We start from the raw sequence: 16,839 nt of genomic DNA, 5'->3' as shown, positions 1-16,839 counted from the left end.
GAAGCCGATTCCAAAGTGCCATAAAGCTGCAATACCAGCGAGTGCCACTAGAGGTCGGCTCCAAAAAGCCTCCGGCTCCATAGACTCCCATTCAACTTCTCTCATCAAATCCAAAGTGAATAAAATGTGTCCATCAGTTATCTCGGTGTTGTTAGCTAAAGTCACTCCTTCTTATTAGTTTTCTGGAGGTCCATCTGAAAATAATCCCTCATTCATTAGAAAAGAAGATTCAAGAAGACCTGTTTTTGGGGGCGTGTCTGTTTGATTGACAGGCCTGTGGTGCAGTCAGGTTACAGCTATCGGTGGGCGGGACGTAGTATTGTCAGGTTTCCAATCAGATCATTCAGATCCACCGCTGGCTCCTCCCCCAGCTCGTCCAAATATGGTCACTTCCTGCTCCGAACTAGCAAAGATGGTGACGGACAGAATCTGGACTGGAGGCTTGGTAACGGCCGTCGTCACCGACCACCGTTTGACGCATGTTTGTACGTCCAAACTGTACCACACGTTGGAGGAACGATGTCATCACACATAAATATTTCCTGTTTATATCATTTTTAAAAGCAGGAACACTTAAAAGGGCTTTAAATGAACCCGGAGGACTCGAAACAATCGATCGATGACATGAGGACGAGAACATTTATTTCAGTGATGCTTCGGAAAGAAAAATGATGTTTGAAACATTTGAAGTACTTTTGTGATTTGTTTGGATTAATCAGGTGTTTTGATGAGAGTTTTAAAAGTCCTCGTTGACGGCGGGTCCGTTAGCCGCAGGGCAGTTTGGGCTTCTGGTGGTCGATGGGGAGGTAGTAGAGGGGGACCTCGGGAGGACAGGGGTGCCCAGGAGAGGAGCCCGATCTCGGGCCGGACCCGGCCGCGGGGTCCCCGTCAGCGTCGCCGTGGTGACCGCAGCCGACGGTCACGTTGCGAGACAGAGGGATCTTCACCTGAAACCACACCTGTCTGTCCTGATGGGAGGAGACCAGACAGGTAACACACGATTATAGATTATTACGCCTGCTTCTTGTTTTCTGGATTCATAAGTAGATTTAATGTGGCCGAAAAAAACTTTCACATCACAGTATATCGCGATATTCAAAGGTCTCTGTTGACCATTTACAGAGTTTGACACAAAATCGGATGTTTTCTGGGATCTTTGCGCCCTCAGGCGGCACTTCTTTAAAAACAATCCTGATTCTGTGGTGGAAATCACTGCATGGGCTCAGGAACACTCGGCGTGTTGAAGATTTTCTATTTCCCAAAAATCTGACATTTCTCCGCTTCGGTTTCAGGTCCGTGGTGACATCACAAATGTTCACGTCACCAGCGGTCACGTTAACGTGTGGAACTCATGATGGTGATTCGTTTTACTTTCATTCACCAGTTATTGATTCTTTTTTTTTACGTTGTGATTCATGTTCTTGCTTCTTTGTCACGTTAAGTTCTTGATACGTTGATGCTTTAATATCCAGGTTATTGTTATTTTGGTGCATTAGTCTTCACGTTAGTTATTTTGAAAGGTTAATATCAAAGTTCCAGATTATTTGGTCAATTAATATCCAGGATATTAATGTCTCGTTGTTTTTTATCGTCATCTATAATATTATCTGAAAATGGCAATGTGAACTTTCTAGAAACTGTGACGTCTTCGAATGGTTTCGGTCAACAGTCCAAAACTTAAGGTGCAGCTCACTCTCAATAAATGAGTTTCAAATTATATGAGTTATTAACGTTCTTTAGTCCAAAGACGGATGATCTGACCTTGTCGTCCGTCACACACTGGACCTCGTGTTTGTCGCCCAGATGTGGAGCCAGGACGTCGTGCACCGCCGCAACCTAAACACAGAAAAACCGGATGTAGTCACACAGGAAACCATTTCTTCCAGCAGAAGACGATAATAAACGTCATGATCAGAGGACATCGCTCAACCTCCCCTAAAAAGACAGAAACTGAAACGGGTCAACAGAAAATCTTCATAATTTTGTCAGTTTTATATGAAAAAGTGCCGAATATTTGCTGTTCCAGCGCCTACTGTGACGCTTTGATGCATTTCTTTGCTTTACATGATAGTAACCTGGATATGACCTTTTATTTTTTTATTTTTTTTACTGTTTTCTGACATTTTATGGACAAAACAATTAGAAAATAATTGTTGGATTAACCAATGAAGAAAAGAATAGTTAGTTGCAGCCTGAATACATATAGTTAACTTCACATTGTTCTGATTATACTGTGGACATTAAAAATGTACAATTTTCTAACTTGCAACCAAAAAAAAAAAAACAACCAAAATATATCGAGACAAGTAATATATTTAAAACAGAATCGTGTTTTTAAAAAAGAAAAAGTGTGTGGTGTTTACAAATGTAGATTAATTGATCATATTTAATCACAGACTGGATATAAAAGTGTTCGTAGCTTCCAGGTCTATAAAATGGTTCTGATCCAGAAGTGTCTTCAGCTGCAATACCAGCGAGTGCCACTAGAGGTCGGCTCCAAAAAGCCTCCGGCTCCATAGACTCCCATTCAACTTCTCTCATCAAATCCAAAGTGAATAAAATGTGTCCATCAGTTATCTCGGTGTTGTTAGCTAAAGTCACTCCTTCTTATTAGTTTTCTGGAGGTCCATCTGAAAATAATCCCTCATTCATTAGAAAAGAAGATTCAAGAAGACCTGTTTTTGGGGGCGTGTCTGTTTGATTGACAGGCCTGTGGTGCAGTCAGGTGACAGCGTGTTGTTACCTTGTAGGTTCGTTCACAGGATGGAGTGATGCCGGCGTCCTCCAGCAGTCTGCAGCACAGACACGTGAAACTTTAATAACAAATTCATCTCTACGTGTGACGTCGAAGGTGAGCGACGCCAAGAAACCTGCGTGAACTCACTTCTGGATGTCAAACTGTCGTCGTAGTTTGAGGCAGATCTGGAAGTATTTCAGTGGAGAGTTCAGTCCTTCGACACACGCAACGCACGATCCGTGTTTCTTCCACTCGTCTGTCCTGTGACACGCAAACATACAAAAACACGGAGACGTGGACCTTTTACCTGTCCTCTACAGGTGGAGACAGAAATACTGTCCTCTACAGGTGGAGACAGGAACACTGTCCTCTACAGGTGGAGACGGGAACTACAGGAACACTGTCCTCTACAGGTGGAGACAGAAATACTGTCCTCTACAGGTGGAGACAGGAACACTGTCCTCTACAGGTGGAGACAGGAACACTGTCCTCTACAGGCAGAGACGGGAACTACAGAAACACTGTCCTCTACAGGTGGAGACGGGAACTACAGAAACACTGTCCTCTACAGGCAGAGACGGGAACTACAGGAACACTGTCCTCTACAGGCAGAGACGGGAACTACAGGAACACTGTCCTCTACAGGCAGAGACAGGAACTACAGGAACACTGTCCTCTACAGGCGGAGACAGGAACTACAGAAACACTGTCCTCTACAGGCGGAGACAGAAACACTGTCCTCTACAGGTGGAGACAGGAACTACAGAAACACTGTCCTCTACAGGTGGAGACGGGAACTACAGAAACACTGTCCTCTACAGGCGGAGACAGGAACTACAGAAACACTGTCCTCTACAGGTGGAGACAGAAACACTGTCCTCTACAGGCGGAGACAGAAACACTGTCCTCTACAGGTGGAGACAGAAACACTGTCCTGTACAGGTGGAGACAGAAACACTGTCCTCTACAGGCGGAGACAGAAACATTGTCCTCTACAGACGGAGACAGAAACACTGTCCTCTACAGGCGGAGACAGGAACTACAGAAACACTGTCCTCTACAGGTGGAGACAGGAACTACAGAAACACTGTCCTCTACAGGTGGAGACAGGAACACTGTCCTCTACAGGTGGAGACAGGAACTACAGACGGTTTTCTGTGTTGTTAGCTGTTCTTACCAGAAGTGGAAGCTGGATTTGATTTTCAGTAAGGACGGCCAGTGTTCAGTCAGCTCTGCGTCCAGCTCCTGGGAGACAGCGAAACGTCCTCGTGTCAGTACGTCTGTTTTCTAACGTTTCGGGTCACCGGACGAGCTCGTCCTGAACCGGGACTCACCTGGACGTCGGAGTGGAACATCGGCCAGCAGTGGCAGTTGCACTCGTCACGAAGAGGCCTGCGGACACACGCATATGTAACACGTAATATTACAGCGTAGTAACAGGTCGTAGACCGGGGAGGCATGTTGCAGGGTTTGGCCGAGTGCGGCGGTTACCAGAGGCCGTGGATCGTCCAGCCGTTGACGCTCTGGGGAATCATGCAGAGAGTCTCATTGTTCAAAGACTGCAAAAAAACACAAAAACAACAAATTAAAACCAGCGACACGAGATTCAGAATCTCACAGTTAACGGAAAGAAGTCATCAGAGAGGAGCACCGTGTTTCACTGAGGAATTAACACTCATTCGACTTATCAACATATACCTCGGTAGTCTTTGAAAACTTCTTACCATGACCCTTAGGGGGCGCCGTGTTACAAACAGGCTGTTTCATTTTGGGATTTAATTTGCGCACCAATACATTTCTTTGAAATGTAGTTTTTGTCCTTGTGTCGTACTTTCACACAGCGAACCTTCATTCCTTCCTTCCTTTTAGACATTCCTATTCCCTTCCCTTGATTTCCCTTGATTTCCCTTGATGATGATGATGATGATGATGAAGCTCACCTTACAGAACCCCGCTGGCCACTGCAGGGTGAACAGGAGGCACTTCCAGGAGCAGAATTGCTTGGTGTCATGCAGCTCTGCGGCTCGGTGGCCATATTTGTAGTCCTCCCGGTGTCCCTCTGTGACTTCAGGCAGGAACAAAAGCGCAGGACTCAGACTGACCAGCAGGGGCAGCAGCGAGACGCACATCTCCTCAAGACTGCGGCGAAAGTTTATCCATCAGGTTCATCAAGTACGGGAATACAAATATTTGTGACTGTGGTGGAGAATACTCGAGTAGTTTAACTACTCAGACTTCACATGGAGATGGATGCTGGACTTTTACATAAAATGGAGTATTTTTACTTCACAAAAAAATATTTATTAATCTTAATGGATAAAAACCTCAACTGGTGCTTTATTGAAGTAATTTTATATTATTTTGATCACAATATTTATAACAAATAAAATACAATAATTTGAATTATGTTTACTAATGACTACATTAATTACAGATTTTATATAACATGAATATTAAGAAAAAATTGCAGTATATATATTTAGGTGGTATTTGTTTAAGGAATAAAATTAAAAAATCCTGAAAATAAAATATTTTTTCTTTTGGGTTTTATCGTGGTATTTTGCCTCTGGTGATGAGCTGAGACTCGAACACTGAAGAGGTAAAATAAAACTTACCCGGCGGCTGCAGCAGCGACACTGAGCTGCTGGAGCGTCTTCGCTCTGTCTTCAGAGCCCCAAAAAACAAGAAGTGAAACTGATCTTCTTTAAAACACAATGAAAGAGTTCACTTCCCTTCACCTGGCAGGTGTTGGAGCTTTAGAGAACCGGCACATTCACATTTATAGCAAGTGAAGCAGAACAGAAACTTCGGTTCAGCTGTTTCATCCTCTACGATCTGAATTCAATAGAAACACTGGATGTCTTTTGTTGTTTTTTTTACAGGTTTTTTTTTATAAACATAATAAAATATTGCAATGACGTGGGTCATATTGTGTTTTTTCTCAAGCAAATGTGAACGTTATGAATCCTCCAGTTCAGATTCTGTCCGTCACCATCTTTGCTAGTTCGGAGCGGTTCGGAGCAGGAAGTGACCATATTTGGACGAGCTGGGGGAGGAGCCAGCGGTGGATCTGACCGATCTGATCGGAAACCTGACGATACTACGTCCCGCCCACCGATAGCTGTAACCTGACTGCACCACAGGCCTGTCAATCAAACAGACACGCCCCCAAAAACAGGTCTTCTTGAATCTTCTTTTCTAATGAATGAGGGATTATTTTCAGATGGACCTCCAGAAAACTAATAAGAAGGAGTGACTTTAGCTAACAACACCGAGATAACTGATGGACACATTTTATGACATGCGGAATTATTTTTTTCTTTTGACTGAGAATTGAATTGAATTGAATCAGTTTAATGAAACTACTACTGAGAATCAGAATAGAAGTGAGAAATCACACAACGCTGCACTCTGCTTGTCAAAACTAGAATGACATGCAGGTATGTCCAAACCATATAGATCTTGAATATACAGTGACCTTGACCCTTGATCGGTTATTTCTACCCGACATGTAACGTATGAAAGGAAAGTTTTAAGTCTAACCTTAATGCCAGAGAGTTTATTTTTAGATAAACATGCTAGCCTACCTGAGTGTTGGTTATTTTTACTTTACTGTCTGTGTTGTTGAATTTCAGGAACTATGGAAAAAAAAATTAAAATACAAGGATCTAATCACACCAATAAAGGCAAAAGAAAATAAAAGAAATGTGAACAAACTGTGGCAGAGAATTTATATTTTTTTCCAAAAATAATTTTTCTTCTCGCAAGATTGAGGAAAAAACAAAAAACCTCAGCTGAATGCCAAATCTACTATATGATATTTGTATAATGACGTTTGGTGAGTAAATATACAGTAAATATATATGATTTATTTAATTGCTGTGGCTCTGTGAAATATTTTGGGTTACAGTGTTTTGGCTTCAGTGACCTTGACCTTTGCCCTTTGAACACCAAAATGTTCCTGCTTAGGTTGAACTTAATGTTTGTGTGAAATTTGAAGAAATTCTCTCGAGGTGTTCCTGAGATGTCACATGAATGTAAACGGGTCAGACCAGACGATTAAAGTCTTTTACCGTTTTGATTGAAGTTTTTATTGATGAAATGAAGATGAAGAAAAACACACATGGTGACAACAGTGTGCTCTTCTCTCCTATATATACCTATATACACCTATATATACACCTATATATACACCTATATATACCTATATACACCTATATATACACCTATATGTACCTATATATACCTATATACACCTATATATACACACCTATATACCTATATATACCTATATACACCTATATATACCTATATATACACACACCTATATACCTATATATACACCTATATATACACCTATATATACCTATATACACCTATATATACACCTATATGTACCTATATATACCTATATACACCTATATATACCTATATATACACACACACCTATATACCTATATATACACCTATATATACACACCTATATACCTATATATACCTATATACACCTATATATACCTATATACACCTATATATACCTATATATACACACACCTATATACCTATATATACACCTATATATACACACCTATATACCTATATATACACCTATATACCTATATATACACCTATATACACCTATATATACCTATATACACCTATATATACACCTATATGTACCTATATATACCTATATACACCTATATATACACCTATATATACCTATATACACCTATATATACCTATATATACACACACCTATATACCTATATATACACCTATATATACACACCTATATACCTATATATACACCTATATATACACCTATATATACACAATAACCCCTGTGCATGGAAGTAGTGCCACCAGGTGTCCAAAACAAATATTGCAAAACATCCAACAAACTAATACAACATCACACAATAATACCATAAAGGGCTCCTGTTTGAAGCAGGTGATATAATTGCCCACACTTTGGGCATTTTGCCACCAACCATCATGGCAGTTGTCGAATTCGAAGGTCAGACGCACTCCTTTCCTCTGATTGGTCCGTAGCCTCTAAGTCCCGCCCCCATCTCTTTCCACGTGGCCTTTCACTGCTCCGATTGCGCCTCGTGCCTGCCACTCGACTCGGTCCGAGCCAATCGGATGCTGTTGTCCTTTTGACTCGCGTCACACACACACACACAGACACGCGCGCGCGCGCTCGCCGGCAGCTCAGCGCTCCGATCCAAGATGTCCGTGTTCCCCATGTGTGTGCGAGCGAGCCGGGGCCTCCTCCGGCTCAGGAGCGGGGCGGCGGGCGCCTCCGCCCCGGCCGCGGTGGACGTCATCCGGACCCTCTCCGCGGAGAAGCCGCCGGCCGGTTCGGGCGGAGCGACGGGCGGACTGGCTCGGGCGATCCTCCGGGAGAGGCTCCAGCAGCAGAGTCAGGTGAGGGGGCGCTCGATCTACGGCAGCGGCGGCCGGTGACCCGGGCGGGGACAGCGGGTGTACCGCAGTGCGCGGATTGGACCGTGGAAACCCCGCCCCCCCCGGGTGCCCACGTGGAGCAAATCACGACCACTTCGCTGACAGCCTCAAGTGAAGCTCACGGTTAGCTTCAACGGTCACAGACGAACATGTTCCCTGACAGGCGGAGACACGAGACACGAGGACATGAGACACGAGACATGAGACACGAGGACATGAGACACGAGACTTGTCCGCTCCAGAAACGTTAGACTTCCGCCCCTCGCGAGCCCCGCAGTCCGCTGAATGAATGGACCAGAGGTTAGGTAGCTAACAGGTTAGCCGGTTGGTGGTTTAAGTTGTGTCACCTGAAGGGGGGATGGGGGGGGAGGGGGGGGGAGGGGAGGGGGGGTAAACACCGGTTACCGGAGCACCGGCAGCCGGAGACCCCGTTAGCACCGAACAGTCCCGTTTTAAAGTGTGCGTTTGTTTTCCACGCGGGGACAGCTGGGACAGTTAGCGTGTCGTTAGCATCGGTGCGTTTCGTCCTGCTGTCGGAACCTGAAATGATGCCCCCCCCCCCCCCCCCCTCCTCCTCCTCCTTCTCCTCCTCCACCTCCTCCTTCACCTCCTCCTCCTCCACCCTTCATCTACAAGGACTGTAAAACAACAACTAATGTGTGCTAACAGCCAAGGTTTTGTTGATCTGGCTTGAAGGTCAGAACAGACCCCCCCCCCCCCACTCCTCCTCCTCCTCCTCCTCCTCCTCTTCCTCCTCCTCTTCCTCACTGTCTTCAGATCAAACGTGACGCCGATTTATTGAACGTGTTTTACAAATTCTGCAACTTGTTTGTGCAAAAAAAATAAAATCGACTTCAAATTGAACTCGACAACAAAAGTTTGAACTCTGCTCGTCTGTCACGTTTATTTTTCTTCTGCTTTTTATTCTGAATAAATAATAACGACGTAGTTTATCTTTTATTTTAAAACAATAAATGAAAAGACGTTTAAATATATATACACACATATATATATATGTATATATATATATATATATATTTACAGGTGAATCACAAACCATAAAAAAGATGTGGAGCATCATGAGATTATAAAAAATCCAGCATCAGACAGCAGGGACCACATGTCACTTTCAAAACTCCAGAAACCGTTCTGCTCGGTTCCCAAACGTTTGCAGTGTTGTAGAAAGATAACGGTGATGCAACGGGACCCTGTCGCCTCCTTTTTAGAGACCAATGAGCAAACTATGGTTTTTATTCTATAAAACAATAGAATTTCTCCATTTCAACATCTGATATGTTGTTTTTGGTCTCTTTACAATATAATGTTGGTTTATGTGATTGCATTCAGTTTTTATTTACATTTTTACAAAGAGTCTAAAAAAAAAAACTAAAAAAAAAAGTGGGCGGGAGGGGGGGTGATTTTGAGGTTTGATATTTATCTGTAAGAGAATGAAACGTTGACTGACCTGCGTGTTTTTATTAATAATTAATAATGTAATGGTCCGTTGTGTTTTTTTATTTCTTTTATCCCGGGCCAGCCTCCTCCCGAGGGGGCGGAGCCCGAGCGGGACGGCGAGCAGGCCGAGGACAAGAAACAGAAGGAGAACACCGCCTACGCCAAAAAGATGGTGCTGCGGTTGGCGGGGCTCATGGGAATCGGCGGGGCCGTCGGCATCGTCTACATCTTCGGTGAGTGCGTTACCACGGCGACGTGACGCCGTGCCGATCGCGTAGAACTTGTCGTCTCCCCGTACTCGACATTGATTGGTTTGTACGACGGCGTTTTCATTCGTGGTCGTTCGGACCTTTTAATGGAGAAAAAAAACAGATTAATGTTGTGGCCACTATATTATCATTATTATTATTATTATTATTATTATTATTATTATCATTATCATTATTATTATTATTATTATCATCATTATTATTATTATTATCATTATTATTATTATTATTATCATTATTATTATTATTATCATCATTATTATCGTTGTTATTATCATGATTATTATTATCATTATTATTATTAGCATTATTATTGTTATTGTTATTATTATTATCATCATCATTATCGTTGTTATTATCATGATTATTATTATCATTATTATCATCATTATTATCGTTGTTATTATCATGATTATTATTACCATTATTATTATTAGCATTATTATTGTTATTATTAGCATTATTATTGTTATTATTATCATTATTATCATTATTATTATTATTATCATTATTATCATCATCATTATCGTTGTTATTATCATGATTATTATTATCATTATTATTAGCGTTATTATTGTTATTATTATTATCATCATTATTATTGTTATTATTATCATTATTATCATTATTATTATTATTATCATTATTATCATCATCATTATCGTTGTTATTATCATGATTATTATTATCATTATTATCATCATTATTATCGTTGTTATTATCATGAATTATTATTATCATTATTATTAGCGTTATTATTGTTATTATTATTATCATCATTATTATTGTTATTATTATTATCATTATTATTATTATTATTATTATTATTATGGCTTTAACACCAACTCTTATTTTCCTCTCAGAAGTTGGAACTTTTTTTCCCCCATTTTTACGTCTTTACTGTTTCGGATCCTTTAATCATTTTATTGACAGAATAACGGAAATTACTGCTTTTTTTTGTTTTTGTTTTTTTGTTCTTTTTTTAAAAATCTTTTGAAGTTTTAACTTCCTTGTTTTATCGCGGAATATTTTACGTCGCATGGTTGGAATACCAGATGGGAATTATTTTCTCTGGCTTGTGTGTGTGTGTGTGTGTGTGTGTGTGTGTGTGTGTGTGTGTGGTGTGTGTGTGTGTGTGTGCGAGTGTCTTTGTGTGTTTTTTTTCCTGCAGATTAGATTTGTGAGACGGAGGAATGTGCTGGTTTCATTTACACAAACTGATGTTTGGATTTCATTTCTCCTGAATACCAATGAAACTCACACAACGACTTGTCACCGATGTGATTTTCTGGATTTTTGTTTTGATATTCTGTCTCACTGTTAAAATAAACCTCCATTACAATTATAGACCGTTCATTTCTCTCAGTGGGCAAACTTACAAAATCGGCAGGAGATCCAAATAATTACCTCCTTCACTGTATATGTATATATATAATATGTACAGTGGGTACGGAAAGTATTCAGACCCCTTTACATTTTTCACTCTTTGTTTCATTGCAGCCATTTGCTAAAATCAAAAAAGTTCATTTTATTTCTCATTAATGTACACTCAGCACCCCATCTTGACAGAAAAAAACAGAAATGTAGAAATTTGTGCAAATTTATTAAAAAAGAAAAACTGAACTATCACATGGTCATAAGTATTCAGACCCTTTGCTCAGTATTGAGTAGAAGCACCCTTTTGAGCTCGTACAGTCATGAGTCTTCTTGGGAATGATGCAACAAGCTTTTCACACCTGGATTTGGGGATCCTCTGCCTTTCTCCTTGCAGATCCTCTCCAGTTCCGTCAGGTTGGATGGTGAACGTTGTGTGGACAGCCATTTTCAGGTCTCTCCAGAGATGCTCAATTGGGTTTAGGTCAGGGCTCTGGCTGGCCAGTCAAGAATGGTCACAGAGTTGTTCCGAAGCCACTCCTTTGTTATTTTAGCTGTGTGCTAGGGTCATTGTCTTGTTGGAAGGTGAACCTTCGGCCCAGTCTGAGGTCCAGAGCACTCTGGAAGAGGTTTTCTTCCAGGATATCTCTGTACTTGGCCGCATTCATCTTTTCCTTCAGTTGCAACCAGTCGTCCTGTCCCTGCAGCTGAAAAACACCCCCATAGCATGATGCTGCCACCACCATGTTTCACTGTTGGGATTGTATTGGGCAGGTGATGAGCAGTGCCTGGTTTTCTCCACACGTACCGCTTAGAATTAACGTCAAAAAGTTCAATCTTGGTCTCATCAGACCAGAGAATCTTATTTCTCATAGTCTGGGAGTCCTTCATGTGTTTTTTTGTCAAACTCTATGCGGGCTTTCATATGTCTTGCACTGAGGAGAGGCTTCCGTCGGGCCACTCTGCCATAAAGCCCCGACCTGGTGGAGGGCTGCAGTGATAGTTGACTTTGTGGAACTTTCTCCCATCTCCCTTACTGCATCTCTGGAGCTCAGCCACAGTGATCTTTGGGTTCTTCTTTACCTCTCTCACCAAGGCTCTTCTCCCACGATTGCTCAGTTTGGCTGGACGGCCAGGTCTAGGAAGAGTTCTGGTCGTCCCAAACTTCTTCCATTTAAGGATTATGGAGGCCACTGTGCTCTTAGGAACCTTGAGTGCTGCAGAAATTATTTTGTAACCTTGGCCAGATCTGTGCCTTGCCACAATTCTGTCTCTGAGCTCCTTGGACAGTTCCTTCGACCTCATGATTCTCATTTGCTCTGACATGCACTGTGAGCTGTAAGGTCTTATATAGACAGGTGTGTGCCTTTCCTAATCAAGTCCAATCAGTTTAATTAAACACAGCTGGACTCCAATGAAGGAGTAGAACCATCTCAAGGAGGATCAGAAGAAATGGACAGCATGTGAGTTAAATATGAGTGTCATAGCAAAGGGTCTGAATACTTATGACCATGTGATACTTCAGTTTTTCTTTTTTAATAAATTTGCACAAATTTCTACATTTCTGTTTTTTTCTGTCAAGATGGGGTGCTGAGTGTACATTAATGAGAAATAAAATGAACTTTTTTGATTTGAGCAAATGGCTGCAATGAAACAAAGAGTGAAAAATTTAAAGGGGTCTGAATACTTTCCGTACCCACTGTATGTACACAGTATATATGTATGTATGTATATATATATATATATATATATATATATATATATATATATATATATATATTTGTGTGTAAGGTAAAAAAAAATGTCATTCAGACCAACAGGCGAATAAGAGCTGTGCTTTAAATTCACTCTAAAACTGCTAATAATGTCCTTTAGTTTATTCTTTTTTCCAACTTCTTGAGTCAGATGTTGGTTACTTGTGAACATATTATGTGTTATATCATATTTAATAGAATATTGTTACTACTTATTAATATATACACACAAATATAATATAAATGATTACCTCATTTTATTTGATCTCATCTGACATCTTTATATCTCTGCTATCTGATGAACTCAGGAATAAATCATCGATATGAATTGGACCGTATCCGACTCAGATTCATCTCCAGGTCTCTTTTTTTTTTTTTTTTCATCTGACTCGATCAGAAAATCTGCAAACTAATTAGCTGCTCAGACCTTCCCCCCCGGTGGAGGCCGGAGAGGGACCATCACGGCCAAAAACACAGCCACCGGACACTAATTATCTATATTAAAACACGAAATAACGTGTTTGTGTCGCGCTGAAAAAAAGACTCGACTGTAAGTTTGTCTTCTTCCTTTTATGAAGCGAACCGTCTCCACGACGGCTCATAAAACTGCTGCTTCTTTTTTTCTGTTTTCAGGCACAAATTCGGTGGACGAACAAGGAAACACGGTGAGTTTTACCGTTTACAGTTATTTGCTTGTTGATTAATATAAATAAAACGCACAGTATTCGTGTTTTAGAGCTTCTCATTGGAAAAACTTTATCCATTATTTGGATTATCTTTAATAACAATAAACTAATAGTTTGAGTCCCTCGTCAGGCAGAAATGTCAAATATTTAGAGAATTGGTTGTTTTTCTGACTTTCAGACCAAATTAGACATTAAAAAAAAAAAAAAAGAGTCTCAGAATAACGGATATAAAATTAGTTGAAGCTTTTCGTGGTTCTTTCAAACTTTTAGTTTAATTTTACGTTCGCACACTTTGCCGTGCTGCTGTGACTTTTCTTTCCCTGCATTTGAAGCGTGGCGGCGTTCGGGGTCGCCTCCTCTTCCTGTTGTCAAAGGCACACTTCCTCTGACGGGAGAGGGGGGGGGTGGGGTGGGAACCGTGGGAGGTGTGGGGACGGGAAAGGAAGGAGCACACTTATCTCACCTCCAACAAACCCTTTGGTTCATTGTCATACAAGAGTGGGAGGAGGAGGAAGGGGAGGAGGGGGTGATGGTGGCGTAGCACACTCGACAGGCAACTGAGACGAGTCAGGAACTTCAAAGAGTTCAATTATCTCGACTTCTGGTCCTCTGAAGTCGTTGCAGCGCAGATGTTAACCGTGTTATCATCTTTAAAGACACGCAAATGGACCTCCTCCTCCTCTTCCTTCTCCTCTTTCTGCTCCTCCTCCTTCTCCTTCTCTTTCTCCTCTTCCTCCTCCTCCTCCTCCTGCTCTCCCGGGCTGCAGCTCTACAGTGGTGTCGACGTGTTTTTTAACGGCCTCGTTCACATGACCCCTCCACATCAGTTCATCTCATGTTAACATCTGGTTTCCTCTAATCACATGTTTTCTGTCAGGTTTGATGACCCCCCCCCCCCCCCCCCCCCCCCACTACCACCATCAGAATCACTGATCATTGATGGATTTAAATTAAAACCAGCGAAGGTGACGTCTCCTTCAGATCCTGAGATTTTAAAACAGCGGGAACGTTTCCAGGAGAAAAACACAAGTTTGGCTCTGTAGTTATTTTCATTTTTAAAAGGAAACACCTTTAAAAAGTAAACAAACGTTGGTGCACGGTCAAAATATATTAAATACCCGTTGTTTTTAATTCTAGTTTTGTTTATTTATAATAGGAAACATGCATCTCAAAAAGATGAAAGATGTTTCTACCAGATTTGAGCTAATTTCCATAATTTCCAGGACAGGAGAGGAAATAATAAAACACAACACAGAGTAGTTTTATATTTCTGATTGTGTCACTAATTGTAAAAAAAGATAGCTCTGACAGCTGTCAATCAAACCCAGTCTGAACACCCAGGTGTCTCATTTGAGACTTAAATTTAAAGGTTTTCATCACTGCTGATTTCTGAGTGCAGAAGTAACTGGTAGAAAGGAGGTGAAAGGTCAGAGGTCACAGCAGCCTTTCTGTACTGAGCCGACGGGGTGAGTGCAGTTCTGCCTCGCGGCCACCAGGTGGAGGCATTCACCAGCTTCCTGAACGCCCGCCTTCTTCTTCACTGCTTCTCCAACATGTTTTACTTTCCTCCACCTTCATCACCTGCTCCTCTTCACTGATAATCAATCAACCAATCAAACTTTAATTAATTTCAGACTAGAAAATTGATGCTGAAACCAAATAAGTGAATTTAACAATAGTTTTTTTTGTCAATTTGAAGTCAATAAGAGGAGCTATCATCTGTACATATTTTTCTCGTCTGTAAAGATGTTTTTCTTCATTGGTTAAAAAAAACTAAAACCAAATCGATTGATCGTCGATCGGCTTCGTCTGTTTCACCGTAAACACAAAAAGAAAACGTCGATTGAGTTGTCGTCACAACAAGCACTATTTACTGTCAACAGTGTGTGTGTGTGTGTGTGTGTGTGTGTGTGTGTGTGTGTGTGTGTGTGTGTGTGTAATGACTCTGCTCTCTGCTCTGTCTGACAGATTCCTGATGAGTTCGACAGAGGTGAGTGTGAACACGTTTCTCTTTTTACGTCCGTCACTCACACACGCACACACACACACACACACACACACACACACACACACACACACACACACACACTGAGGTCGTGTTGGATCGTGTGTGTGTGTCAGTGTTTGTTTGGATGATGGATCACTCCGGAGCCTCGATGGCACTGCCAACTGCTCCCTGTGTGTAGGCGTATGTGTGTGTGTGTGTGTGTGTGTGTGTGTGTGTGTGTGTGTGTGTGTGTGTGTGTGTGTGTGTGTGTAAACCCTCCATATGCCCATGTCCCATCACTCATCCCTCCAAACTGCCTGTCCGACCGCCCAAAAGCACATTTACATTCCTGTTAAAAAGAGCTCCTCCATCAACCAACTGTCTCGTGATGTTACATCCACAGACTGTTTATAAAAGAGTTCGTAGCTTCAGGTCTGTAAAATGGTTCTGGTCCAGAAGTGTCTTCAGCTGCAATACCAGCGAGTGCCACTAGAGGTCGGCTCCAAAAAGCCTCCGGCTCCATAGACTCCCATTCATCTCAAATAATCCCTCATTAATTAGAAAATAAGCTTCAAAAAGACCTGTTTTTGGGGGTGTGTCTGTTGAAAGGACAAGTCACAGACCGTCTGTTCTGTAAAGATACGGAGCTTTAAGGAAGTTTTTTTTAATTGTTTATCAAAATTTTTCCTGCAATTTGACGCCAAAAAAACCTCACTTTAAACTCAAATTAAGTCTTCAACCAGGAAACATAACTAAATCTTGACTGCCGTGCTTAAAAGGTGTTGTCATACAAATAAACGCAAAAAAAGCTTCCGTTTATTAAAAGTAAACAAAAATGTTCCTTAAATGAGTTTTTACGGGCTAAAAATAAGAAGGGAGTCGGTTAAATATTACAAAAATTTCTCGTCTGAGCACTTGAAATACTCCTTTAAATGAACATCAGCGTTGAACCGGCTGTGAATGATGAAGAGGGTGAGTGATGAAGAGGGCGAGTGATAAATCCTCCCATCAATCTGCTTGCCGTCTAAACGAACTCCGATCGCCTCTCACTACTAATAATCACTTCATCAATAGCTCCGTCTCCCAGAGGTCCAGGTCTGCCTCC

At 41.5% G+C, this 16,839-nt stretch overlaps 2 protein-coding genes across 2 annotated transcripts in view; one reads left to right on the top strand and one right to left on the bottom strand.

Moving 5' to 3' along the window:
* Positions 1-625: 625 nt before the first annotated feature.
* Positions 626-4,866, bottom strand: rnaset2l (ribonuclease T2, like). The gene is made up of 8 exons (XM_069161438.1): positions 4,678-4,866; positions 4,229-4,296; positions 4,072-4,129; positions 3,915-3,982; positions 2,885-2,998; positions 2,744-2,792; positions 1,762-1,836; positions 626-968 (listed from the first exon to the last, which is right to left on the bottom strand). Exons 1-8 carry the CDS (start codon positions 4,864-4,866, stop codon positions 765-767), a joined length of 825 nt encoding a protein of 274 aa, XP_069017539.1. The 3' UTR covers positions 626-764.
* A 3,082-nt stretch (positions 4,867-7,948) lies between these two features.
* timm50 (translocase of inner mitochondrial membrane 50 homolog (S. cerevisiae)) overlaps positions 7,949-16,839 on the top strand; it is a 28,614-nt gene continuing 19,723 nt past the window's right edge. Inside the window, exons 1-4 of the mRNA XM_069161412.1 lie at positions 7,949-8,170; positions 9,747-9,897; positions 13,695-13,726; positions 15,716-15,737. Coding sequence (XP_069017513.1) covers positions 7,973-8,170; positions 9,747-9,897; positions 13,695-13,726; positions 15,716-15,737 — 403 coding nt within the window. The 5' untranslated portion in view covers positions 7,949-7,972. The remainder of the gene's footprint in view (positions 8,171-9,746; positions 9,898-13,694; positions 13,727-15,715; positions 15,738-16,839) is intronic.

The sequence above is a fragment of the Embiotoca jacksoni genome, unplaced genomic scaffold (genome assembly GCF_022577435.1).
Source record: "Embiotoca jacksoni isolate LCO1_2020_lvr unplaced genomic scaffold, fEmbJac1.0.p SCAF_28, whole genome shotgun sequence".
Taxonomy (NCBI): Eukaryota; Metazoa; Chordata; class Actinopteri; family Embiotocidae; genus Embiotoca; species Embiotoca jacksoni.
This window is presented reverse-complemented; position numbering and strand designations above follow the sequence as displayed.